The 27,170-nt window shown below is 44.4% G+C and overlaps 1 protein-coding gene across 8 annotated transcripts in view; it reads left to right on the top strand.

Annotated features, from left to right (window-relative positions):
* Nek10 (NIMA-related kinase 10) overlaps positions 1-27,170 on the top strand; it is a 204,699-nt gene that overhangs the window by 28,574 nt on the left and 148,955 nt on the right. For 6 of the 8 annotated variants that reach the window (XR_010057872.1, XM_063274764.1, XM_063274765.1 and 3 more), the window contains exons 6-14: positions 6,943-7,027; positions 11,717-11,758; positions 14,016-14,094; positions 15,364-15,431; positions 17,377-17,456; positions 18,937-19,023; positions 21,408-21,632; positions 24,292-24,431; positions 26,914-26,975. Coding sequence is in view for 6 of the 8 variants with exons in the window: in XM_063274764.1 (XP_063130834.1) it covers positions 6,943-7,027; positions 11,717-11,758; positions 14,016-14,094; positions 15,364-15,431; positions 17,377-17,456; positions 18,937-19,023; positions 21,408-21,632; positions 24,292-24,431; positions 26,914-26,975 (868 nt within the window). In the remaining 2 variants the exon portion in view is untranslated. The other 2 variants (XM_063274768.1, XM_063274770.1) reach the window with 2 other exon arrangements.

Here is a 27,170-nt window from a genome sequence, read left to right as displayed (position 1 = left end):
CGTGCACACACACCCATTTCCACACCCACACCCACATGCGTGTTCACTGTTCCCTACTGGGCCCGTTTAATGTTACTCTTTTGTACATGTGTTTACAGCTGACCACTTGGGACTGGATAACCTTATAAGGAACTTGTCCCTGGCAAAGAATAATTCTCCCTTTCTTATCAGAAATTGACTTCTTAAACAATAAAGTTTATAAAACTATAATAATAATAACAATAATAGTAAATTACTGTAAAAAATGTCCAGGGAATGAGCTGGATGTCCCTAGTCGAGAGGACTAATGCTGTGTTTATTTAACAATGGGACTTGTGCTGCCTTAAATTGACTCTAGAGCGCAGCTCATTATGTAAAGGCTACTTTCTGTTTTGATACCTCAGTCCTCTGCTTGGGCATGCCAGCTCACCACAGACCAGATGTTAGGAGGGAGCGAACATCTCTGTAGTTTTAAGCTCTTGAAACACATGGAGTTGGCAGATATGTTCATGCTGTGGCCTTACCTTATCGCCCTGTAAAGAGGCCTATGGTTTTCCTCTGGGAAAACACGAGTGCTGTCTGTAACAGGTGCAGAACTTTGCCTGAGGGTCCCAGGCTTGTAGATTTCTGTTCTTAAGCCTTTTTAATGCCCAAGGGTCTTTTCCTCCTCCTTGAACTCTTTCATTGGCTCTGTAGTTCTGGTGCTTGAACCACATATGCTGAACTTATGTCCCATTGCTAATCCACTGCATAGCAGTCTTACCTATTGATGCTACCCAATTCATCCCTGTACTGAAAAGGGTCAGATGAAGTTTCCCTCCTTTAACTCTCTTACTTCTGCACTTCTGCCAACCTGCTGGTCTTCCTGAAGCATGGTACCTTACTTCTCTGTTTACCCTGACTTGTTCTGATCTCTTATATAGCCTGCCCTCATCCTCCTCATTCTGATGACCCTGGGGTCCTCTTCTTCCTTAGTATGTACTAACCTCTTGGATGCCAAAACTCCAGTTCTTTATCCACAACTCTAACCACTTTTAATGTCACCGTCTTGGGACAAATATGCAGCTCTTGCTTCTTCTTCACTACTGGGAATGGAACCCAAAGACATTATACAGGCTAGGTAACTGCTTTACCACTGAACCCCATCCCCAGCTTTGGTTTGTTGAAATAGATCTTGCTATGCGTATATAGCCCAGGTTGGTCTTAAATTCATGATCCTTCTGTTTTAGCCTCCAAGGTGTTCATCACTATACAAAGCACTCTTACACCGTCTTCATAAAATATTTAAAGTTTCTCCTATACTTTAATTGTGTGTGTGCACTAACATACACACAGGCACACACAGAGTCACAAACGGAGGTATGTATACCCATGCATATGCATGCACATATGCACACACATGCATGTAGACATACACACATACATACACTTGAAGGCATGCTCACACATATGCATTCACATACACATACACACATGCACAAAAGTCATAACAATTATGGAGACGGAGTGGATTCTAAGAAGGCCCAGCTGGTGCCATGGGCAGATGAGAGTGCTGACACTCAAAGAGGGTCCAGGCAGTCTGGGCTGGAGCTCCTGTCCTGTGCCTCATGCATTCCCTGATTTCTTTCTTTGCTTCTTGAGTATACCTTTAATGATGGAGTTACAGTCAATAACCCATCCTGGTCAAAGCAGTTCTGTATGAGGGAAAGTAATAAACGTATGTGGCGCCAGAGCAAAGTTTCTCTTTGGTAAATATGCTCTCTCTGCTGTGTACTGTGGCTTCTCATCCCAGAGAAGCCTGACAGGCAGGAAGCTGAATTACTCTGCCTTCCCAGGGAAGAACTGCTTGTCCCTGGCCAGCAGGTCACCACCCCAAGCAGCCGTAACCTGGCTGGGATCATCATATCTGCGCATAACAGATGTGTTTACAATCTTTGCATAAGCTATTGAGAGCTGGGCGATGAGTAACAGTCCTGCCTCAGGAGCCACACTTCAGAGCTAAAAGTGCATCTCTTTTCCCTTCCCTCTTTTGCCCTTCTTCCCCTCTTTCCTGTCTCTTCCCTCTCTTTTTCTTCTCTCTTGCCCAGGGCCTCACTTCATAGCTCAGGCTAGCCTTGAACTCCTGATCTTGCCCCAGCTTCCCAAGAGCCTTGGGCACCAGGCCTGGCTTGACCATGTCCCCTGGCTCCTGCTGTGACTCCATTCCTGTTTCACATGTTAATTGGAGGATTCTTCCTGCTTTGTTATTTAAAGATATCATTTCTAAAACAGGACTTTCAATTTCTCTCTCAACCCACAAGGAAATTTCAGCTTTTGTTAGCACTGTCCAGGGGCTAACCCAGGCTGCCAGCATTTCTGGCCGGCAGAGTTGTAGTAGGCAATCTGGGTTCCCTGCTTTACCTGTGTGGTTCTCCTTTACTTTGTTCTCAGCATAGCTTCTGGAAAGATTCTTTCAAAAAATCTCAGTAAGCTCATGTGACTCCTTTGCTTAAAGTCTTCTAGAATGTTCCTAGTAAAAGCTTCCAAGGGCCTATTCCTGCAAGTCCTCAAGCTCTGCCTGTTGCTGCCTGTCTGTCTGTCTGTCTGCCTGACCACAGCTTCTGTTTATTCACTGTTATTTTCTACATCAACCTCAGGGACTGAACTACAGGCTTTTCTGCTGTCTGACACAAGCTTCTTCAAAGCTCCTGCTCTCAGCTCATATGATGCTAATCTTACCAGAGAGTCTCCCCTGACCAGCTGAAAATAGCACCTTGTCCTAATGAACCTGGTCTTGGTTGGTCGTTGCCATTGCCACTTGATAGACATGGGGCTCTACAACCTGGACTTCTGGGCCATGTCCTCCACAGAGGGCCCAGGCCTTGCCTCTGTCATACTCCAAGCTCCTTCAGAACCAGGCTGCTGGGGCATGACGAATATTGGGAAGCACTGTGCACAGTCTATCAATTAGAAGAAAGGAGATGAGTCCTTTGCACTTTTTGGCCTGAGGGCCACAGGCCCCACATGGTTTTCTCTCTGGGTAGAGTTTGTGGGCTAGGCTGCATGGGTAACAGAGGGTGAACATGGAACACAGAGACCCAAGAGAGGATTGGTGGGGGTTCTGGACAGTGGCATCCTCAGGTGCTCTTGTTTCTCTTAAGACTTATCAAAATAGGTTTGAAGTTTACCTTTCATTTACCCAGGCGAGTGTTAAGGACAACATGAGAAAGGCGTTCATTCTGAGCTGTAGTGTGCTACAAACATGTCTGAGTAAAAGCCTCTCCAATATTACACACACTCGTGTTTTCAACTAGTGGCTGCCTGTCCTTTGGAGCACTCATGTCGCACACTGGCTTCTTCATCTGTGAAAGAAGCAGAAAGCCCACCTCCCTTCTCTCTCTTCCTTTTCCTTTTGCCATTGATGGCAGATAGTGGCCCTGGATGAGGGTGGTGGGAACTGAACGGACTCAGTGTATTATTAATAGGCCTGTGAAAGCAGGTGCGTATGTTCAGTCAGCAGAGAGCTTAAGTTCACTCCTGTGTGGCTGTCATGTGGGGACAACCTCCAGGGAAGCACTGTCATTGCAGCCACATGACTTTCCAGGGCTGCCTCCAAGGACCCACCTCTTGTTCCCATGGCAAACATGTCTGAGAGAGTTCTTTCTCCATGTTCACCTGGAGCCCGGTCAAAGGGGGCCCGCGGTGGCCGAGCCACTCAAACATACACCGCTCCCCATCGGTGGCTGTTTTCCAGGTGGCTCTTTGGCTCTACCGAGTCCTGTGTTTTCTAGTTCCCCTGACTCATGGCGAGCAGAGGCACATGCAATCCCCCACAGAGCGAGGACTGCATCCCTCGTGGCCCATCTGTCCTCCTCAGGGTTCCAGGCTGGGAGCCAAGGAAGGCCTCCTCCTGAGGTCATTCTCGAGGGGCAGAACCCAAGGACTCAGCCGTCAGGAATCCTATTTACAATAGCAGAGTGATAACTATGAGAAATATTAATAGCCGTGGGCTTCTGTCCCAAAATTGCAAAGCAAAACACACTGAATCAAAAGTGATTTGCAGGGGACTTTCGACTTAGACTATTCTGGATCCCTTCATTTGGTTAGACTCCATGAAGAGTAAAATTAAAGCCCACATTGGAATTTCGGTTTTTCTCTCTCTCTCTTTCTCTGTCTGTCTCTCCCCGTGTGTGTGTGTGTGTGTGTGTGTGTGTGTGTGTGTGTGTGTGTGTGCATGTGCACAGTAAGAAGAAAAAAAAGATCTTTAAATATGTATATATGTAAATATGTATAAATATATATATATTTATACATAAATATGTGTGTGTAAATTAAATATGTGTAAATATGTATACATATTATAAAATATGTATGTAAATATGTATGTATTGTATGTATATGTACATGTGTATAAATATGTATGTATTATGGAAAAGAAAAAAAGCCCCAGGAAAGGTCCCAGCCCTTCCTGTGAAGACTGACCATAGCTGTCAGGGAGAACACTGACTGCCTCTGTAGCACAGACCTTGTTCCCCTTGGATACTGAAACGCTGTTGGCATTCAGTGGTGTCAGGTTGCCCGAGGCTGTTTCAGCTGTTGCCAACCACCATTCTTCCCTGGGCAGGGGCAAGGGTCTTTGAGCTGGGGGGTCTTTGCCCTGTATCCGCTTCAAAATAAGAGTATTGGAATGATCATATTTTTGAAGGAATTTTCCATATTTCCCCAGTGGAGAGTCTGAAGTATGATAAACCACAGGCCTGAGTGCTCAGTGAGTGCCTTACACTGAGCTGCAGCCTACATCTACTATAAGAACAAATGCTTTTAAAATTAATCTTTGACATCCAAAGGAATTGGTTTTATTCTGTTATTTTCACACTTGTGTTCTAGTTCACTCCTTTCCAGGCCCCCTTTCACTTCTTATTTTGAGACAGTCTCACTAAGTTGCCCAGACTACCTTTGGAGCGTGCTCTGTACTCCAATTTTGTAATCCTCCTGTCTCCACTCTCTTGAGTACCTGGATGGCAGGCCTGTGCTTGGAGAGTTCTGCCCAGCAGGCACTCCAGGGGTTGGTTGAGTCCTATTTTTATTTTTCTGAAGAAACTGGGCTGTGCCCCACAGCACGGGGGTCACTAATAAAGTGCCTGCTGGGGAGAGAGGATGCTGTTGTTGCAAGTGGCTGTGGGCAGCTGCCAGTAGCCTTGGTGGTGCTAGCAAGCATAATTCCCAGAGAGTTCTGATCATGGGTTTGCCCTCTGCGTCTGTGTACTGGGAACAAAACCACGGGTCTAAGTGCCCTGCCAACCTCCGTCTCAGCACATGGAAGGAGGGGGGAGTGCTGTTGCCAGGGAATGGGGGATGCCTAGTGTAGCCACCACAGATGTCATCCTGACTCATTCACTCAGCTTCTAAACGTGCAGGTTTGGGGGAAGAGTTGAACTCTTCAGCGCTAGAGAGAAGACAGACCTGAATCTTAGCTCTAGAGCCCCCGAATAGGTTTAGAGCAGACCAGGGGACAGTTTCCAGTATTGTGGCAATGCCTTATACACACCCAGTGAATGACATGTGGAGTCTGAAATCCTTCCTGTAATTTCCCCATTTCCCTCGACTAAGGATGGAATTGCAGAACTTTTGTGTTTCAAAAATACTGGCACTATGAATGACTAATGTTGGACTAGCCTGCAAAGCAGTATGGGGCATGTGTCACCAGGCTGGACTTGCTTTCTATAGACAATGAATGGCTGTACTTACAATAGCAAGATGCAGGGCAGGGCAGTGGTTAGCTGTCTTTTTCAGCTCAGGAGGATATTGGGCTGTGTGGTCACTTGTGCACTAAACATGTTCTGTGGTTAGAATTAGTGCAGGTTCTGTGAGTCCTGGTGTTGGAGAGCCACAGAAGGCTGCTATTGGAAAGCACCTTAGGCCCTGACTCAGACAACCTGTCCCATAGACTGGAAGGGAATAGGGGACTATGGCAGGACATGGGCTTACAGACACATGGGAAGACAGATCCCACAAAGCCTTGTGGGCAACAGGATGGACTGATTGTGGGACTTTTATTCTGACAGGTAGTGGGTGCTGTTAAGGATTTGGGAAACAAGGTGGAGGCAAGGAAGGTCCCTTTAACATTTTAACCACATTTACTACCAGCTCTAGCTATACTCAAGACGCCGAGGGATGAAGCATGTGCTCTCTGAGACCCAGCAGGACTTGAAGAACACAGACTGTTCTTCAAGGGGACCTGAATGTTCAGGGAAGCTTCTGTTGTCTTCCTTCTGTGTTAACCAGAAAGGCAGGGCTGCTGTTGCTGCTGCTTCTGCTCCAGCTGCTCCTGTAGCAGCAGTTGCTCCAGCTGCTCCTGAAGTAGCAGCTACTGCCTTTGTTGGTCAGAGAAAGTCTCAATGTAGCTCAGGCTGACCTTGAACTTTAAAGTCCTTCTAGGGCCTTCAGTGGCTACTGCCGTGCCTGGCTCAGAAACATTAAAGACAATGAAGGATTCTCGTTGTTAACTCAGGAGGCTGGTCTTGAACTTAAGACCCTTCTTCTCCTCCGCCTCTAGAGTTCTGGAATCTTGAGATCAAGGTCAGCTCAGGATACAAAATAAAACTCTATCTCACAGCGTTTTGTTTTTGTCCTCTTAGTACGTGTGAGTAACTTCTTCAAGTGGGCACTAATGGTCAGGGAGTTTATACTTATAAAGCCAGTCGTAAAGTCTTAGCCCTTTATTTTTGACTTAGGGACAGCATGAACTACTACTAGGTCAGTGTGAGTCTCTGATTCAGGTCAGTTTGGAACGTCCTTGGACCACAGTGGTGAAGGTAGTTTCTGTGTGTTCGAATTGGTGTGGATCAAGGGTCACCAAGCCACTGCCCTTACAGAGGAAGCTGAGGTGAATCTCCAGTTCCTTCACAGGTTTTTGCTTTCCTTCATAGCTGTGTGCTGTCTATGAATTGTCTGAATCCCAACATACTTTCTCTTTTCTTTCAGAGAGTGGGTTAATCGTGCCCCATCCATTCATTTTCTGAGAGTATTAATTTGTCTGAGGCTGCTGATGCGGGATCCATGTTATCAGGTTGGTTGGAGAAAGTAAAACTGTTCTTCATTTGTGACCAAAGTAAAATAATGAAGTTAAAAACACAGTGGGCTTTTTCCCAAAGTGAACCATGTTAATGTTTCTGTCACAAGCCAGGAGCTTACGAATGTGACATACAGCTCACCTGCTGTGGGAAAAGATTATGAAGAAGCAATTTGGAGGCCCATATATCTGCTTATTTATGCTCAATCTACAAGGTTCAATGATTGCGTTCTGGTCTATGTGTTCACTGCTACCAAGCCATTGAAGCCATTTCAAGTTCAAGGAGGTATACAGTAGGCCACACACTGAAGCATGTTTACGGCCATGAGGCTCACTAGGGCAAAGCCAGCAGTGATAAAGAGGGAGCTCACCGCAGAGAGGCAACCCTTAGAGAGAGCCAGGCTGCAGCCTGTTAGATACCAAGATCCCACCCCTGTCCAGCTTCCAGTTGTTAACTCTGAGCCCAGGAGAGCATAGGAACTCCCTCTGTTGGTGTCAGGGGAGGCCTGAAGCTACAATATTCCCTTTTGATCACTAGCTGGATACATCACCTTTAGCTTACGGCCTTTCACATTTTAATGCTCACAGGAATCGCTGGGAATCTAAGGAATACAGATTCTTACTCAGGAGGTAGAAACAGGCCCCTGATTCCACATTTCTTTTTAAAGATGTATTCTTACTTATGTGCATGGGTATGTGTCTGTTTTGAGTGTGCACTACATGTCTGCCTGTGCCTATAGAAGTTAGAAATGGGCGTTGGGTACCTGGTACTGAAGCTGCAAGGTGGACATGAGCGACCTAGATGTAGGTGTTGGGAATCAAACTCCCATTCTCTGTAAGAGCAGCAAGTGCTCCCGACCACTGAGTCATCTTTCTAGCCCATGTCTGCATTTCTTTTTTTAAAAAATTAATTTATTTATTATCTATAAGTACACTGTAGCTGTCTTCAGACACACCAGAAGAGGGCATCAGATCCCATTACAGATGGTTGTGAGCCACCATGTGGTTGCTGGGATTTGAACTCAGGACCTCCGGAAGAGCAGTCAGTGCTCTAACCACTGAGCCATCTCTCCTAATACAATTCTAGGAGATATCAGGGCTGCCGGACTATAGTTTACCTTGAATAGCAGGGTCTTAGTGCTTTAGCTGTGAAGGCTTAATGGCCCTACCCAAGGAATCTGTGCCAGAACCTTCTTCTTTCTGGCCTGCCTTGGCTGTGGGGCGGGAGCTGCAGAGTACTGCTGCTTGCAAAGTTTACTGTGTTTCCGAAGCACCTAGAGGTGTAGGTCTGTGGGTGGGGAAGGAGAGTGCCAGGTCCTCAGAAATGAGACTGCTGGCTGGACTGACACGGAGGGAGCCACTTCATGGTGGCTTCTGTTCAATCCTGTTGGTATTTCGAGAATGACTTATTTGTTCATACTGTTGTTGTTGTTTCTTCCAAAGGATCTTGTTTTATGCCGAGTCCTTATAAACTGCTGGGAAGCCACGCTACCTAGGCTTTTATGGTAGACTCAGTTCTATCGGTAGATTCTTTTTTTTTTTTTACAATCTCAGCCAGAATGTTCCTATTCATTTCCCCAATCATCATCTTTTGCAAACTTAGCACCAAAACAAAATGTGTCTCCCCATTTATTGGAATGTTCTGGGGCTCTTGGTCACAGTTTACCTTGAGTTCAGAGGCTGGCCACCTTCCCCACGTATATTCTAATCTGGCCTTGTGCTGTTACAGCAACTGCAAACCTTTGCGTGTGTTATCACGGCACCCACCAAATGGCATTCTCTCCTGGCTGTCCACAGTCGTGAGCTGCTGTGCAGAGCTGGGTGAACCACGCTTTTTACTTCTGCCAAGTAATATGAGCTGCATGTAGAAAGAGGAGCATGGCTTTTCCTGCCAGGCCAGCGTATGCTGATTGCCCCTGCAGCTGTGAATTCCAGTCCCACAGTTCCTGCTGATAAATTTCCATATGGATAAAGAGACCAAATGCAGAATATTAAAGAGCATTCAAGGAGGAACAGTCAGTACTCAGACTCATGAGATGATAGCAAAGATTTTTACCTCAGAATACCTTGTTTGCTGAGAAAATTAGTGACCATTGATCTGCTTTTCAAGTATTGCCTTTGTCTATGCTGCTTTTGGTTGATTGGCAGAAGGCAGATTGCACTCCTCTTTAAAGCAAAGAATGCAGTGACTACTTTGTTTATGATATTTTGATACTTACTGGCCCAGCGTCCCTGGTTGACAGCCTTTCCATAGAAGGGGATTCTCCCCAAGCCTCTGTTCCTGGTATGCCTCCTGAACAGAAGACCGTGTGCTCTGCCTGTTGTATAACGCTTTGAGTTGCCAAGAATTCTTGGCCAAAATCTCAAGGCCATGCTAGGGATTGCTACAACTCCCTCCAGTGAATGCCAGCAAGCCTTTGCCTTCACTGCTCTTTCCTCTACAATTCCTCACGGCAGCGTGCAGGCCTAAGCCTTCTCATGGCCTTCTGAAACCACATTGTGGGGTTTACAGAGGAACTCTAAGCAGCACTGCTGGGAACCTCCTCCTCCTCCTCCTCCTCCTCCTCCTCCTCCTCCTCCTCCTCCTCCTCCCCCTCCTCCTCCCCCTCCTCCTCCTCCTGTAGTTTCAGACACACCAGAAGAGGACATCAGATCCCATTACAGATGGTTGTGAGCCACCATGTGGTTGCTGGGAATTGAACTCAGGACCTCTGGAAGAACAGTCAGTGCTCTTAACCACTGAGCCATCTCCAGCCCTCCTTTTCTCTTCTTAGAAATGTTATTTGAAATGTTTAGACTTTCATGCAGGTTTGTTCCTTCTTTCAGAAGTAACATCCTTCTTCTGAACAGGTTTTGTTTATCTCCCACTGATCCTCCTCGTGGTGCCTCTCCTGGTTCATCTTCTCTCTCTGTCTCTCTGTTGCTCTCTCTTTCTCCTTTTATTCATTTTTTTTCTAGCTTTTTTTCTAAATCAGAACTTTTACTATGTAGACCAGACTGGCCTCTAATCCAGAACCTTCCGCCCACAATTTGGGTCTCTGGAATGGAACGCTGGTCACTGGGCTTGGCATTGTTGCCTTCATCTGACGACACCATTTTGTGGGCCCAATGACTTCACTTCTTAAAGCATCGGGTTATCTCCCCGGTCTACTACTTCCTCTTACGTCCATGTACCACTTAACTTACACATAGAACTTGATGTATACATTTTACTTTGGAAGCCTGTTAATTAGCCAGCCATGTGTAGCCAGGCCTTTTTCCTTGACAAGATAGCTTATAGACTTACCTTCTGGCATGCAGAGGCTTAGGTAAATGCTTAATGGAACTTCCAACTGCAGGAAAGATAAGAACAGAGAACCCATGTATTTTATTTTATTTTATTTTATTTTATGTGCCTTGTTGTTTTGCCTCCATATATGTCTATATGAGGGTGACAGCTCTTGGAGTTATGGATAGTGGTAAACTGTCATGTGGGTACTGGGAATCGAACCTGGGTCCTCTGGAAGACCAATCTGTGCTCTCAGTCATTGATCCGTATCTCAATCTCTCAAGCCCAGGACATCATTTTAAAGATATAGTTATTCAGGATATTTTTATATTAGAGGATTTAAGTCAGATTTTAAGCACGGATGAAATCCCGCATAGGATAAATGTCCTGTGTCCAAAGCTCATTAGGAGAATCTCTAACGCATGCTCGCCAGAGGTAAGAGTAGATCCTAAGCGGCTCTAAGCTGCAGTTCACCTTAGAAATGATGGTGAAGGGGCTCGAGACCCCATATGAACAACAATGCCAAGCAACTAGAGCTTCCAGGGGCTAAGCCACTACCCAAAGACTATACATGGACTGACCCTGGGCTCCAACCTCATAGGTAGCAATGAATAGCCTAGTAAGAGCACCAGTGGAAGGGGAAGCCCTTCCAAGACTGAACCCCCAGTGAACGTGATTGTTGGGAGGAGGGCGGTAATGGGGGAAGGATGGGGAGGGGAACATTCATAGGGAAGGGGAGGGGGAGGGGTTGGGGGATGTTTGCCTGGAAGCTGGGAAAGGGAATAACAATCGAAATGTAAATAAGAAATACTCAAGTTAATAAAGATGGGAAAAAAAAAGAAATGATGGTAAAAGGTGGTTGCGGGAGGGCCTTTCTGATGTCCCCTGACCGTGTGGTAGCAGGGCAGCACCACATTTGCTTGTGGCTTTGCTGCTCTGAAGAGCCCTCCCTCTTACCTAGCACCTGAGTGATATTTGCCTCGTCCTATTTTTAAATCTTGGCTTCTTCAAAATGTTCTGTTCCCCGTTACCATCGTCGCCTGCAGCATCTGAGCTCCTGACCTCACCAACTACCATTTGCTGCTGCTGCTGCTGCTGCTGCTTTTTGTCCACAAGTTGATATTTTTAGCCTTGGGAGTTTTCCAGGTTTAACTTTTTTTTTTTAAATGATAGGAAGAAGTAAAGAGAAAGAAGGTTGCAGTTCCGACCAATGGTCTTGTTTGTTTTAATATCAGCAAACACAACTTTTATATTCCTTAATAATTTATCTCAAGTATGAAATGACAAATACTAAATATTACATGTTTATGTTAGAACTTGAGGAACCAGTAAGATATCATATAGCTTTGTAAAAGAATCACTTGTGAAATATGAGCCTCTTGTCCTTCATTATGTTCTGTCGTTTTTTATTTTATTAGGAAATACTCCATAAATTGGGTGGCATTGAAGACCTCGCTCAGGTAAGACTGGTTCTGTTGAAGCTGCTTTTACCTTTACGTTCTGGGTTAAGTTCTGGTCAAGAATTAAATAAGCATGCAGCAGTGTGCCTGGTTCTCTCTACATACTTATTTTTAACCAGCCTCAGGTTAGATGTACGTGCAGTAGCCAAGAGATGACCTCCCGGCTTGACTTTAGAAGACACAGAAGGGGATTTGGTTGTGTTTGAGCCCCCATCATGTGATGCTAATTCTCGAGGCAGTTAACAAATGCTTGTCTTATGTCTGCTGCCTGCTAGGGTAGAGGCACATGGGGTTGGTAACAGTGGCCCTGAGACATGACACTTACAGGCAGAGAGTGACGGAAATACTGTTCTTCTTAATTAACCTCATTTACCCAGGGTGGTGGTGGGAAATGCTGTAAAAAGTCACATTAAAAAGTTTGCACTGGGTCACCTTCTAGTCACTCGCCTTGAAGGACTAATTGAAGGTCCGCCTAGACGTGCTGGAAAATAAACCTCTTGCTTTTGCATTGAAAAAAAAATTGCAGTGTTTTAAAATAGATTTAAAAAACTCTTAAAGTCAAATGTCTTAAGTTAATGATGACAAGATTATTGTCATTGGCCAGCATTAGCTGGCCAGGTCACTTACGGTGATGTAAGGAAATATGAAGTCATTACAAAATATCCAGCCTTCATTAAGTATTTATAAGTTGAAGATAATGTAAGGAATGATCTTGATTTTAGGCTATTTTTGCATTGAAAAGAACTTCCTAACAAACTATTTTACTAGCTTCATGTCCTGTAGTATATGAAATTATATTATGAGGAATGACTAACAGGTGACCATATAGGCTGAGCAGCTATTCAACAACTTGGCTTATTGAGAAAAACAATTTTAGTCCATGTCATTGAGTTGGAATAGCCCAGTCTCCCAAGACCCATGGTAATAAAGGTGATTTTATTTATTTTACTTTTTAATTCATTTTAGTTTTATTTTCCAGGATAAGAGATTAGACAAGTACTCTACCACCAAACTCTACCTAGTCTTCATGTTTATTTTTTGTTTTTTTGAACCTTTGAGATGGATCTCACCATGGAGCCAAGGTCGCTTCAAATTTGCTCTCCTCTTCCCTCATCCCCTCTAGTAGCTGAATAACGGGCCTACTCACATCCTGCTATTTTATTACTTATTTATTTTGCTTATTTATCCTTACATGAGAAATGGTCTCACCAAGTAGCCCATGCTGGACTCAAACAACCTGCTTTAGCTTCTTGAACGTTGAGTCCGGTGTTAACAGACCAGCAATAGCGACTTATGATACAGTCACCATCTTGAAAACTCATCCTGAGTGATTACCAGTCACCGTGCCTAGTGGAAATGCTACTTTTGAGTATGAAGTCCCTCTGCAGTCTCCTATGTTGATCCTTGGTACCTGACTGGTGGTGCTCCATGGAGAGTCATTGGGAACCTTGAGGCAGGGATGAGCCGGAAGAAGTAGGGGCCACAGGAAGCTGCCTGCCCCAGCCCCTTCCTGTCATTCTCTCTGCTCCCATGAGCTGAACGTCTTTTCTCTGCCTCACTTCCTTTAAATTGTTTCTTTCAGTGTTTGTCACAGCTATCCTGGGGAGGGGATCCATGTTTGGTTTTAAAAATGTTTATTTATTTATTTGTTATTTGTTTATATGTTTATGAGTGATCTGTGTTCCTGTACACACAGAAAAGGGCATCAGAACCCATCACAGATGGTTGTGAGGCACCATGTGGTTGCTGGGATTTGAACTCAGGATCTCTGGAAGAGCAGTCAGTGCTCTTAGCCACCTCTTTAGCCCCCTTGTTCAGTTTTTAGAGAGAAATCTAACTGAAGATGTACCTCACTTAGTGAAGTGATGCCCGTATGTTGTAAAGGGTGGGCACCACCACTTTAATGGCTGCATTCACGCTTTCTGTGCTTCTCCGAACCCATTTTTTAAACCTTTTGCTGCAAAGTAGCAGGTTACCGTGCATATCTTACATAAACTACACCAGAAACTATTTGGTTCAATTCGTTCTGGGATTTTTGAGGGCTTTCATAATTACTTCAACTTTCTGGGCATTCAGGAAGAAACCATGAATCACTAAACCCTGTGTCTCATCCTTGAGTGCCACAGACCCAGGAGTACTGAGCAGTACTTAGTTACCTTCCTGCCATCAGAGCTCATCCTAGGACCTGCACTCTTGTTTCCTATGTACTTTTGGTGCCAGCTTTCTGACTGGCTTGTTGGGTTGGTCTTTCACACAGTACATGGAGATCGTGGCCAACGAGTACCTGGGCTATGCCGAGGAGCAGCACTGTGTGGACAAGCTGGTCAACATGACGTGTAAGCATTGTTGCCAGGTACCCAGAGAACCGCGTGCTGGGGCAAGGAGTGTGATGTTTGTCACGGGAGAAGGGACACCTGCTGCTCTTATTAGTGCTCTGCTCACATGGTGTGAGCCGTTGTGCCAACGGCAGCACGTGTCCCCACATCTCCCCAGGGCAGCTCTTTCCTTGGCAAGCGTATCTGTTCCAAGGAAGAAGTCTTTCGTACAAGTGACATCTGCTATGACGTTGGAAGAAAACCTTTCTATTTCTGTGAAAATGCCAGACTGTGACGTTGAAAGAAAACCTTTCTATTTCTGTGAAAATGTCAGACTGCAGGGTTTTTTGCCTCTAAAATTTGGGTAATAACCATATCTAGCTCATGTAATTTTTACTACTCAGAACATGAAAAAGAAAATGGAGAATCTCACCTGAAGACAGCAGCATGGGGGCTGTGGCCTGAGTACTAGACATCTCAGGCATTCCCCTGGTTTCCTTGGAAACTTTGACCAGTTTCCCTTCCACCTCTCCCCTCCTTCCCTTTTCCCATCCCTCCCCATTCCACCTCTCTCCTCCTTCCCTTCATCTACCCCTCCCCCTTCCACCTCTCTCCTCCTTTCCTTCATCTACCCCTCCCCCTTCCACCTCTCTCCTCCTTCCCTTCATCTACCCCTCCCCCTTCCACCTCTCTCCTCCTTCCCTTCATCTACCCCTCCCCCTTTCACCTCTCTCCTCCTTCCCTTCTCCCACCCCTCCCCCTTCCAGGTCCTCTGAGTGTGGCCAGCCACAGGCTTCTTGCTGCTTGGGGTGCCAGCTGAAGTCCACTGGACTTGTGTGGACAGACTGGTTTCTCATGCTGCTGGCTGGGCACACACTGGCTCTCAGGAGCAGGGGAGATGCCAGGCACCAGGAAGTTACTTTGAGGACAGCTCTGTCAGGGCAGGAACCTTCCCAGGTCTTATGTTCTGCCTGGCCTCCATTCTCTTTGTAAGCCGGCATATTTATGAGTTGGGTCTTTCAAGTAGATGCCTTGACCTTGTAATAAATGAGGTTCAGGAACCCGTTCAACTTTAGATACAAGGGGAGTTTGCTTTTGTAATATTTTCAAATTTACTATACTAGATGAGCTTCTCGAGTTGAAATATGCAGTGCTGTCCCCGACTATCCCTTTTGTGGGTCTCTGCTCCCACTTTCACTTTCTCCACTTTCCCATCACTTCTGAGGGTGTCATGATTACAGTCTCTCTTAATCTCTTGATCTTCCTTTGAATGATTTCTTTCTTTAATAGATATTTTCCAAAAACTTGCTGCTGTGAAAGACCAAAGAGAATGGGTCACTTCAAGTGGAGCCCACAAGGTGAGTGGATTCCCAGAGTGCTCGAGTTCCACATGGCCCTGTGTGGCATCAGTCCACTGTCCAACTTCAGAGCCTGATACTCAAGCTCCATGTCATTATAAGTCATAAGACTCTTCACCCAGCCTAAAATGATTTCTCTACTCATCTTAGGTTCTTTACCAACACAGGGATTAAATGAATGGTGCAGCATAGGAAGACTTTTCTTTTCCTATTCTACTCCAGCTCAGTGCATTACTTAACTTTAATGTTGTAAATGGAACGGGGTTGTTTATTGCTTATTTATAAATAAAGAAATGAAATTCAGCAAGTAAAAGATATACGTTTACATATAAGCAAAACCCATCTGTCTTGTAGGGTTTTATTAGAATCATATGAAATCACCGATGTCTGTAAGTCAGAGGTAGTTGAATATAGCAATTGATGGGATGCAGACTCACCTGGTGGTATGGGATTATAAGCATATGGATCAAGTATTCATTTTAAGGGACCAAAGATGCAGTTCAGAAAAAGAACACATGCCTTGGGTCCTGGTTTCTGCATTCCCAGCAACATCTCACACACACACACACACACACACACACACACACACACACACACACACACACACACACACTCTCACATATACACACACACTCACACACACACACATACACACATACACTCACACGTGTCAGTGTGTACCTTAAAATAGGTCAATGTTGGCTTAGTGGTAACAGACTATGTTTATTCTGACATTTATCAGGCAGATGTGTCGAACTGATTTCAATCACCTGCTGAGTTCTCCTATCTGAGGAAGCCATGGTATACACTGGAGCACAACTGCCTAACTTGTGCTGCTTGTGGCCCTATGCTTATGGGGAGGTCTAGGTGACACACGTTAGTTCTCACTTCAACAGACAGTGATTTTGTCGATGTTGCTTACCATCTGACAAAACAACATTAAGTTCTTAAGTTGGCCTAGCAAAAATTTTGAAAATGATGTTTGTAGAATTGCAGTTTGTGAAACATTGCACAATGGTGAAGATCAGGAAGGAGTCCGAGAAAGATGCTAGCTTCAGCCTAAGGAAGTATAAAGGGATCCACAGGATGGAAACAAAAGTCCATCCCGGCAGTCACTCCTGCCATAGCTCTGACAAGAGCATGTTTGGCAAGACTGTGTTGAGGGACGAGGGTTTGTGTTCTGAACATTTGGAGGAAGAGAATTTACATTACTAAGGATTCAGGGAAGGCATTATTCTCCAAGGAAAGGCATGATATGTAAAGCTGAGATATAAAAAGGCTACGTTTTTAGTGGTGCACAATCTGTGGGGTGTGGCACCTTTGAGGTTCAAATGACCCTTTCACAGGGGTTGCATATCAGACATTATGAGTATCAGATATTTATATTGCAATTTATTGCAGTAGCATAATTACACTTATGCAGTAGCAAGGAAGTAATTTTATGATTAGGAGTCACCACAACATGAGGAACTGTATTAAAGGGTTCTAGCATTAGGAAGATTGAGAACCACTAGTTTAATGACACTTAATACCACTTTAGTGGATAACATTGGGAAGAAAAAAACATATACGTATTATACATATATATGTATAAATTCTACTTGTTTACATGCATTTTTTTTAAAGATTTTATTTATTTATTATATATAAGTACACACTGTAGCTGTCTTCAGATACACCAGAAGAGGGCATCGGATCTCTTTACAGATGGTTGTGAGCCACCATGTGGTTGCTGGGAATTGAACTCATAACCTCTGGAAGAGCAGTCGGGTGCTCTTAACCGCTGAGCCATCTCTCCAGCCCTACATGCATTTTTTTAATTGAGTAAAAGAAAAGGATCCAGAAAAAAAAAATAGCAAAAGGTCAGTGTCTGTGAGTTTTAGAAACAGTACATTCAACAGCCTTCTGAGACTTTGGTAATTATGTATTTTCTTCTATTTTTCAGACATTAGTGAATTTACTTGGTGCCCGAGACACCAATGTCCTGTTGGGTACTCTTCTGGCACTGGCTAGCTTAGCAGAGAGGTGAGTGTATGTCAGCATACTCCTCTGTGAAGGAATTGCAGCACCGTAGACGGGAGAGATATCAACACACAGACTATTCTGTCACCTGCTCAGTTAAAACCTGGTGTGGGAGGCACATGGGGAACAGCACAGGCTGAAGAGTCACCTGATTAGGAAGCACAACTTAACATTTAAGCTAGAGATTTTTCCTCATCTGACCTTTGCTCTCAGGTTTCCAACTGCTGCTTGGAGGAACATCACTGATGGTCTGTCTTCTTTATTTGGCTTTCAGAACTACTATATTTCTTTTCTTTCTTTCTTTTTTTTTTTATTAACTTGAGTATTTCTTATACACATTTCGAGTGTTATTCCCTTTCCCGGTTTCCGAGCAAACATCCCCCTCCCCCCTCCCCTTCCTTATGGGTGTTCCCCTCCCAACCCTCCCCCCATTGCCGCCCTCCCCCCATAGACTAGTTCACTGGGGGTTCAGTCTTAGCAGGACCCAGGGCTTCCCCTTCCACTGGTGCTCTTACTAGGATATTCATTGCTACCTATGAGGTCAGAGTCCAGGGTCAGTCCATGTATAGTCTTTAGGTAGTGGCTTAGTCCCTGGAAGCTCTGGTTGCTTGGCATTGTTGTACATATGGGGTCTCGAGCCCCTTCAAGCTCTTCCAGTTCTTTCTCTGATTCCTTCAACGGGGGTCCTATTCTCAGTTCAGTGGTTTGCTGCTGGCATTCGCCTCAGAACTACTATATTTCTATGCCAGTTGAATCCCAGACCTTGTTTTTTTATTCTTTTTTTTTTTTCTTTTTTTCGGAGCTGGGGACCGAACCCAGGGCCTTGCGCTCGCTAAACAAGCGCTCTACCGCTGAGCTAAATCCCCAACCTTTGTTTCTTTATTCTTAACTGTATAGTCCTTGTAACATATAGGGCATTTTCAATGACAAGAGTTGGTTTTAAAAACCCGTCCTTCTATAGTGTCATTATTTTAAATGAAAGAGCAACAAATATGTTTTTATGTCAATGAGCAGATTATTATGTTTTCGTGAACAGTATACAATTCCTTTTTTCTCTATGGTCTCCACTCACACCTCCTTACAAGGTATCTAAGTTACTTTCCTATTGCTGTGATAAAACAAGGCAAATCATAGAAGAAAGAATGTATTTTGGGGCATACAGTTTCAGAGGGTGCATCTATGACCATTATGATATGGAGGGGGGCACCAGATAGGCAGACATGGCACTAGAACAGTAGCCGAGAACGTATATCTTGAGACACATCTATGAGGCAGAGAGAGTTAACTGAGGATTGCTTGAGTCTTTTGAAACCTCAAAGCGTATAACACACCTTCTCCAACAAGGCCACACCTCCTAATCCTTCATGTGCCTATGGGGGCTATTCTCATTCAAACTACCACATAAAGTAATATGGTCACTAGGATACGAAAACATGGCTGGAGTAGAATATGTTTTTAGTAACTACTAATTATGCATTTGCAGTCCAGAGTGTAGGGAGAAGATCAGTGAACTCAACGTAGTAGAAAATCTGTTGATGATTCTGCACGAATATGACTTACTCTCTAAAAGGTAGGGTCTTATCCTCATAAAAATGCTTCTATGGTGGACTATGGACTTTGTAGTAATTTAAATCTATGATCTTGGGCCATGGTCACTCAAATTGGCTCTAGAATAAAATCTCTCTCTCTCTCTCTCTCTCTCTCTCTCTCTCTCTCTCTCTCTCTCTCTCTCAAAAGCTGTTTTATTTGTGGTAAAATGCTGTTTTTTTTACATCATTATTTATATTGTAATTGAATGTCATGAATCAGCTTGGCAGTTCTTTTCCATTTAAGGCAATATGAAGATGCTAGGAGGAAGAGGAACGTAGCATCCAATTATATAATCTCATGAGTGGATCATTATTAATTTTGTTGTTGCGTTTGTCTAAAAAATGTTTAGGAAAAGAAACCTAAGGGGTTTTTTGTTTTGTTTTGTTTTGTTTTGTTTTGTTTTGTTTTGTTTTGGTTTGGTTTGGTTTTTTTTGGTAATTTCAGATTAATGCATGGGATAAGGAAGGTTGCTAAAAGCCATTGTGTTTAAGACAGGTGATATAAGATGATTCCCGGAGGTTGTGATCACATGCTACAACTCACAACCAAAATGGGGACACAATGGATTCCTTTATGCTTAAGCCGTACATTGCTCTAAAGCAGGACTTCATACAGATGGTATTAGGTGTGCGCAGGCTTGCAAATCTGAGCTGTTTGGCATTTAATTCACAATTTTCTGAGAAGCCGAGAGTGTAGAAATCTTAAGCAACAGAGACCTAATACTTGCAGCAATTTTTTTTTGTATACTTTTTCAAAGCTGACTTAACACTGTTTTGCAAGAGTGTTGGTGTGGACAAGAATCTGTGCTTTCAGACTTGATGATTTGAACTCACTCAAGGGTTAAGATGGCAGATTCTATCACTGTTGAGTAAGATCAGAGGGTACAGTGTGAGGTAGGGGCAGCCAGAGGGGACTCCTTGGGTCCTTGAAGGTGGTGTTCTGGAAGATACAGTCAACAAGGTTCAGCACAGAATAGAAGTTCATGATCAAAGTGAAGGGAGATAGAAGAAAATGTCTTGGCACAGAGTGAGTGTGCTGTAGCACAGAGACAGATCCTGTGTGTGAGAGAGGAATGTACTGGCAGGCTCAGCTGGGCCAAAGGAGTCTGTGTCAAAAACTAGAACAGTTCCTGATAAGTCAAAAAAAGTAGCTAATTCTGATCAGTTCTTGTTCTATGTCAGGACATTCCCTGAGCCCTCCCAAGCCCTCATTTTATCTACACAAAAGTCTATTGTTCTTCATATTTAACATGTTTATCCAGGTTTTCAGGATGGGTTTTGCATGGTAAGATGTGGAGTTTTACTTGAGCATTATGGGAAATCACAGAGAGGGGCAGGGTAGGAGTGGACTACATCCACATATCAAGATACATTTAGCACACAGAGAGAGAATGTTTCTTGTAGAAAGTTTGAAAAGATGAAGCATGCTTTCTACCAAAGAACATACATTCTTCTCATTGTTTGAGACAGGGTTTCATAAGCAGCCCTCCCTAGGCTGGTCTTGTTCTTACAGTGGTCTTTCTGTCTGCCTCTTAAGTTCTGGGAATATGGGTTTAAACCATCATTCCCTATAGGACACGTGTTCTTAACAACAACTGGGAGAGGAGGGGTGGCTCAAGAGGGAGAGGAGCATGGCGAAGTTCTCTGGGAATGGAATTGCAGTGCAGTGTGGGAATGTGAACCCTGGAGTGTTTAGGACAAGGGGGTGGAGCAAACACTAAGCTCTAGAAAGGAACAGACATGACATTACCCTTCAGAAAATGAGCTTTATTAGGAAACGGAGAGCTACATAACCACTAGCTCTGGTCAGGCTTTGAGGTGGAAGAGCAGACAGAGGCAGCATATGAGGTTGTGAGGGGGGACAGTATTGTAGATATTAGCTTAATGTGAAAGTAGGAAAGATAGCCATCACGAATACATGGCATAACAAGAGACTGAAAAAGGGGTAGGGATATATATATATATATATATATATATATATATATATATATATATATATATATGTGTGTGTGTGTGTGTGTGTGTGTGTGTGTGTGTGTGTGTGTGTGTGTGTGTGTGTGTTTTTAACCCAGGGTATTGGGAGCTTGACTATAGCTAAAGGCAGTTACAGCATGTAGAACTTTTCATAGGATAATAGAACATAGGGACTAAAGCAACAGAAGGTGGTCAAGACTGACCACAGGGGAGGGAGGTGTATCGGATCTTAAAGTGGCAGGCTCTGATCTAACAGAGAGGCAAGCACCACAGGTTGGGAAGAACAGTGGCTCAAGTTATAGATTCCGTGTCCTAGTGGTGGCTCCAGTCTAAGTGTGATGTCACTGATGCACGAGCAGTATGAATCTCACCCTTGTTCCCACCACACCAGACTCACTGCCGAGCTCCTGCGCCTGCTTTGTGCTGAGCCCCCGGTGAAGGAGCAGGTAAAACTCTATGAGGGGATCCCCATCCTGCTCAGCCTGCTCCATTCTGACCACCTGAAGCTGCTATGGAGTGTCGTCTGGATTCTGGTCCAGGTGTGTGAGGACCCGGAGACCAGTGTGGAAATCCGGATCTGGGGTGGGATCAAGCAGCTCCTTCATATTTTACAGGGGTAAGTGGGGGCTGGGATCTTAAAAATGAGCAGAATATTCTAGTATCCCTTGGTTATTTGTTTGCTTTGTTGTGTTTTAAAACAAGGTCTTTCTGTATAAGCCCGTCCTGGATATCATTATATAGACCAGGTTGGTTTTGAACTCACAGAGGTCCACCTGCCTCTGCCTCCACAGCACCGGGATCAGAGGTATATGCTTCCTGTCTTAGGGCTTTATTGTTCTGAAGAGGCACCATGACCACAGCAGCTCTTATGAAGGAAAACATTTAATTAGAGCTGGCTTATAGTTCTGAAGCTTAGTCCCTCGTTATCAAGGCGAGAAGCATGGCAACACCCAGACAGGAAGTCATGGTACTGGAGAAGGAGCTTAATGTCTACATCTGGACCCAAAGGCAGCAGAAAGAGAGAAACACTGGGCCTAGCTTGAGTATTTGAAACCCCAAAGCCCAACCCAGCAACACATATCCTTCAACAAGACTATAACCTACTCTGACAAGTTCATAACCATTTTAAATACATAATGCCACTCCCTGTGATCGTATTAGGGCCATTTTTATTCACATCACCCCACCTCCACCCCTGCATTTTAGTAGCTTCTATTGCCATGAGCATAACAAGAGCTGGTTTGTTAAAATAGTTTGAAGATGAAAATTTTGGGATATATATTGCATTGTAACTATATTTTAAGAAGTAAGTATCTTGAAGAATTGAGTAATAACACAAATTGATACCATGTTTGGGACCATTCTATTACTCAATATTATTACAGAGAATAATTCAGCCCTAAGGGTGCCAAGTCAGGGCTACAGATAGATGTTTCTGCTCAAAAGAGACCACCATGCTTATGATCACTGGTCCATCAATAAAGCTTATTCCAAGCTCTAGGCAGATTGGCTCATCCATTTAAACACCACCGCAGATTATCAAATCAATATGACTAAGACCGCATACTATTTCTTTATAGAATTCTCTGTGGGAATATTTCAGAGCATTTGAAGAGGCTGCAGAGAGATGAACAGCACGCTTCATTAGTGATTTCTGCCACTGGGAAAACAAAGGAAAAGTGTGTAGCTTGCTGATAACCCCTTACTTTTACAAAAGCCTCAGTTCCTTGGAGGTATAGATTATAAATATTTCACCAATCCCATGACATAATATTCCCTCGGTCAGAATAACTGCCAAGGTTGTGTGTGCTTGTAGGGTGACGATGATGGGTGGGTTATTCTTGAATAGTTGCTGTGTTCTCAATGATGCCTGGAATTCTTCATTAATAATCATTAAGTATTATTTAGACTTAATTATAACATAAGGCACTTTCCCCTCATTTGCTCAAGCCATAGGTTTTATATCATTGAAAGGTGGGAGTTCTTCATATCTAAAGACTCAGTTTCCAACACCATCCATGGTATGGTGCTAGAAAACTTTTCCCTGGGAAGGTGATATATGTCAACTCCTGTTAGATGTTCAATATGCCTGGTATTTGGAAGGACGTATTCCTTGCTGGATGCCTGCTGCTTGCTGCTGGCCACTTGGGGTAGGTGCTGGAGGAGGATCTGTCTGGTAGCTAATGGCTGTAGTGTTCACAGGCTGCTACTGCAGGGCAATTTTCCAGAGGCCCAGTTAGGCTCGGACACCTGCAGCCTCCAATGGCAGGCACATTCCTGATCAGGCACAGTGATTATCACAGAGTGCTCCAAGATACTTATCTCCACAGATAAAACCATCAAAGGAACTGTTCCTTGCCTCAGCTCATGACAGAAAGAACAGAATGACCCAGATAGCATGGAGATTCTATTTGTGTTGTGTGTGAGAACGTACAGACCCAAACAGCTGATGCCATGAGAAATAAATACCTAAAGTAACCACATAAACCAAAGGGAGCAAAACAGCTAAGAGAGAGAGAGAGTCTGTGGTGGGAAGCTGTGCACCCAGCACCCAGCAGACACATTGCACGGCATGGATTTGTGAGCTGTGGTTGCAGATGAGTAAGTGAGAAGGGAGGAAGTCATACAGCCAAGGTGGAAAATGATGGCTGGGCAATGACCACAGCCCTGCAGACTAGAAGACCAGACCAGGCCTGGAAGAGCCAAACAGAGGGCAAGCTTGAAAAATATACTTCCAGCCAGAGGAAAGAGAAAAGAGGAGAACAGACAGAAATGGCTGATAGGGCCAGGGGCAGGCGAAGTCAGGGCTTTAAGTGGAGGCTCCTCTGACAGGGGTCAAAAAGGCAACACAGTTTGAAGACTCAGCAGGATTGGTTTTCACTAAGGGATTTGTAAGGGTGGGGCTGGGGAGAGAGGCAAGATGAGGGTCACGATGGGAATGTAAAGAGAATAAATAAACAAATAAAGGAACTCAGAGGTGTCCTGACTGAGATGCACCCACACAAAGACTACAGTGCCCCCAAGTTTAGCCATGAGGGTCAAAGGAGTTTGGGGAGGGCCTCACATCTCACACTAAACACCAAACTTGGTTTTAACTGAATTTGCAGCCGAAGCAATTAAGAACATAGAAAACCTCATGACTCAGAGGAGGCAAAGGTTTCTATTTATTTATTTGTTTGTTATACAAATCACGAGTTTATTATGGCATTTTCATCATGTTTGAGGCACAAAAGAAAAAAGGATAAATGGTCTGAACAATAGCTGTCCTTTTATAGAGACCGAAATTTTGTTTCTGACCGGTCCTCCATTGGAAGCCTGTCCAGTGCGAATGCTGCCGGACGCATCCAGCAGCTTCATTTGTCAGAAGATTTAAGCCCTGGGGAAATCCAGGAAAATACTGTCTCTCTCCAAGCAGGTATCTGTCTTTTGTTACTTAAGACTGCATTCTTTTTTTTTTTTTTACATTTTATTTTATTTTTTTTTTTATTAACTTGAGTATTTCTTATATACATTTCGAGTGTTATTCCCTTTCCCGGTATCCGGGCAAACATCCCCCTCCCCCCTCCCCTTCCTTATGGGTGTTCCCCTCCCAACCCTCCCCCCATTGCCGCCCTCCCCCCACCAGTCTAGTTCACTGGGGGTTCAGTCTTAGCAGGACCCAGGGATTCCCCTTCCACTGGTGCTCTTACTAGGATATTCATTGCTACCTATGAGGTCAGAGTCCAGGGTCAGTCCATGTATAGTCTTTAGGTAGTGGCTTAGTCCCTGGAAGCTCTGATTGCTTGGCATTGTTGTACTTTTGGGGTCTCGAGCCCCTTCAAGCTCTTCCAGTTCTTTCTCTGATTCCTTCAATAGGGGACCTATTCTCAGTTCAGTGGTTTGCTGCTGGCATTCGCCTCTGTATTTGCTGTATTCTGGCTGTGTCTCTCAGGAGCGATCTACATCCGGCTCCTGTCGGTCTGCACTTCTTTGCTTCATCCATCTTGTCTAATTGGGTGGCTGTATATGTATGGGCCACATGTGGGGCAGGCTCTGAATGGGTGTTCCTTCAGTCTCTGTTTTAATCTTTGCCTCTCTATTCCCTGCCAAGGGTACTCTTGTTCCCCTTTTAAAGAAGGAGTGAAGCATTCACATTTTGATCATCTGTCTTGAGTTTCATTTGTTCTAGGCATCGAGGGTAATTCAAGCATTTGGGCTAATAGCCACTTATCAATGAGTGCATACCATGTATGTCTTTCTGTGATTGGGTTAGCTCACTCAGGATGATATTTTCCAGTTCCAACCATTTGCCTACGAATTTCATAAAGCCGTTGTTTTTGATAGCTGAGTAATATTCCATTGTGTAGATGTACCACATTTTCTGTATCCATTCCTCTGTTGAAGGGCATCTGGGTTCTTTCCAGCTTCTGGCTATTATAAATAAGGCTGCAATGAACATAGTGGAGCACGTGTCTTTTTTATATGTTGGGGCATGTTTTGGGTATATGCCCAAGAGAGGTATAGCTGGATCCTCAGGCAGTTCAATAAGACTGCATTCTTTACTGTGTTGTTATTCCTTGTTATAACATTAGTATAATGGTGTGGTGTATACATAATTTGCAGGATTCCAATGTATAGTGGTCAGAACATGTGAATGCCAGAGCCATCTTCATTACAGGTGTTGGACTGGAAGGTTAACTATACAATGATGTGATCACTGCTACAGCTGGATTAAAGCACACAGCATGATGTAGGCCTTAATGACACTTCCTACAGTTTCCTTGATCTTAGAGGATCCTATTTAATACAAATATCGCACCTCACAAAGGGCAATGGATCTTCTTGTACATACCAGTTCCAAGGAGAAGAGAGAGTTGACAAATGCATGGTCCTTTTAAGGGAAGTGAAAGGCAAGTTGGGCAAGCCTGTTCTTGGTAGAGCTTCCTCTGGCAAGCACCTGTCAGGGTGCCTGACCTCTGGGCTTAGTAGAGCAGCCATCAGTGTGTGTGTTTCTGGTCAGTCTAGACCATGGAGCAGCCTGGGAAGGAGCAGAGGGTGCTGGAGGCTCGTGAAGCTTGGGGAGGCTCTGAGACACGGGACAGGTGTGACAGAGGGCAGTGGCATAAAACTGGCCATAGTTCAGTTCTTTCCTACTGAAGAATAAAGATGTTTGTTTCCTCAGAGATGCATGAGGGCAGAAAACGAAGTTCTTCCCTTTGACATCTGTGTGCACTTAGAATGCCCTCTATGTCGCCACAGTCTTGTGCTGGGCTACCTGTTTAAAGGTCTCCCAGAGTCCATGTTAGCTGCTTTCAGAGCTCCCGGTCCTCTGGGAGTTCTCAGAGTGGTGCAATTGGTGGTGACCACAGTGTGATTATAAGGAGAGCCACTGTCTAGAGAGGGACACAACAGACTCAGAGGTTTAGGGAATTCTAGCCTCTTGGTGGTGTACCTAGGGGACACATAGATAATCTTCTGGAGCTGTAGACATCACGTGAGTTTGCTTGATAGCACCCGTTTCACATATAAGTAAAAAAGATCAGCAGTTATTGGCATCTGAGTACATCCTCCATCTAGGACATGACGATAAGTCAGATATCACAACCGGAAGGATGTTCTGGAAATTTCCTAGCGATGGACGGAAGAGTTCAGTGTAATGTAGCTGTGGAAGGGCTCTGGAGGAGGACCTGAATCTCTGTACTATACCATGAGCGGCAGCAGGCAGGGCACTGCTCAGGGTTCCTGGCCCCTGGTGTGGCAGTCTGTCATTCTCTCTGAGACACAGTCTGAGTGCCAGGATTTGGGGACTATATTGAAAGCAGTCATTCATTTACTGGCCAGTGTGTTGTATTCCTGATGAGTGCTGGGCACACACTGGGTACTGGGGATTATGACAGATTTCGTTGCTTCCTTCCCAGCCTGCTGTGCTGCCCTCACCGAGTTGGCCCTCAATGACACCAATGCCCACCAAGTGGTTCAGGTAAGAGCATCATGACCCAGCCCCTGGGGTTGTAGTTCGTATTCCAGAATATTGGTTTGAGGATCCATCACACAGTTTAAAAAATATTTTAATATTTCTTCTCATTTAGCTTACTTATAGAAGCTTCCGCTTTACAGTTTTGTCCTTCCTCAGTTAGCTCGGTTGAATCATGCTCTAGTTTCCTTTCCTGTTATG

Source organism: Rattus norvegicus, chromosome 15 (assembly GCF_036323735.1).
Source record: "Rattus norvegicus strain BN/NHsdMcwi chromosome 15, GRCr8, whole genome shotgun sequence".
Lineage (NCBI taxonomy): Eukaryota > Metazoa > Chordata > Mammalia > Rodentia > Muridae > Rattus > Rattus norvegicus.
This window is presented reverse-complemented; position numbering and strand designations above follow the sequence as displayed.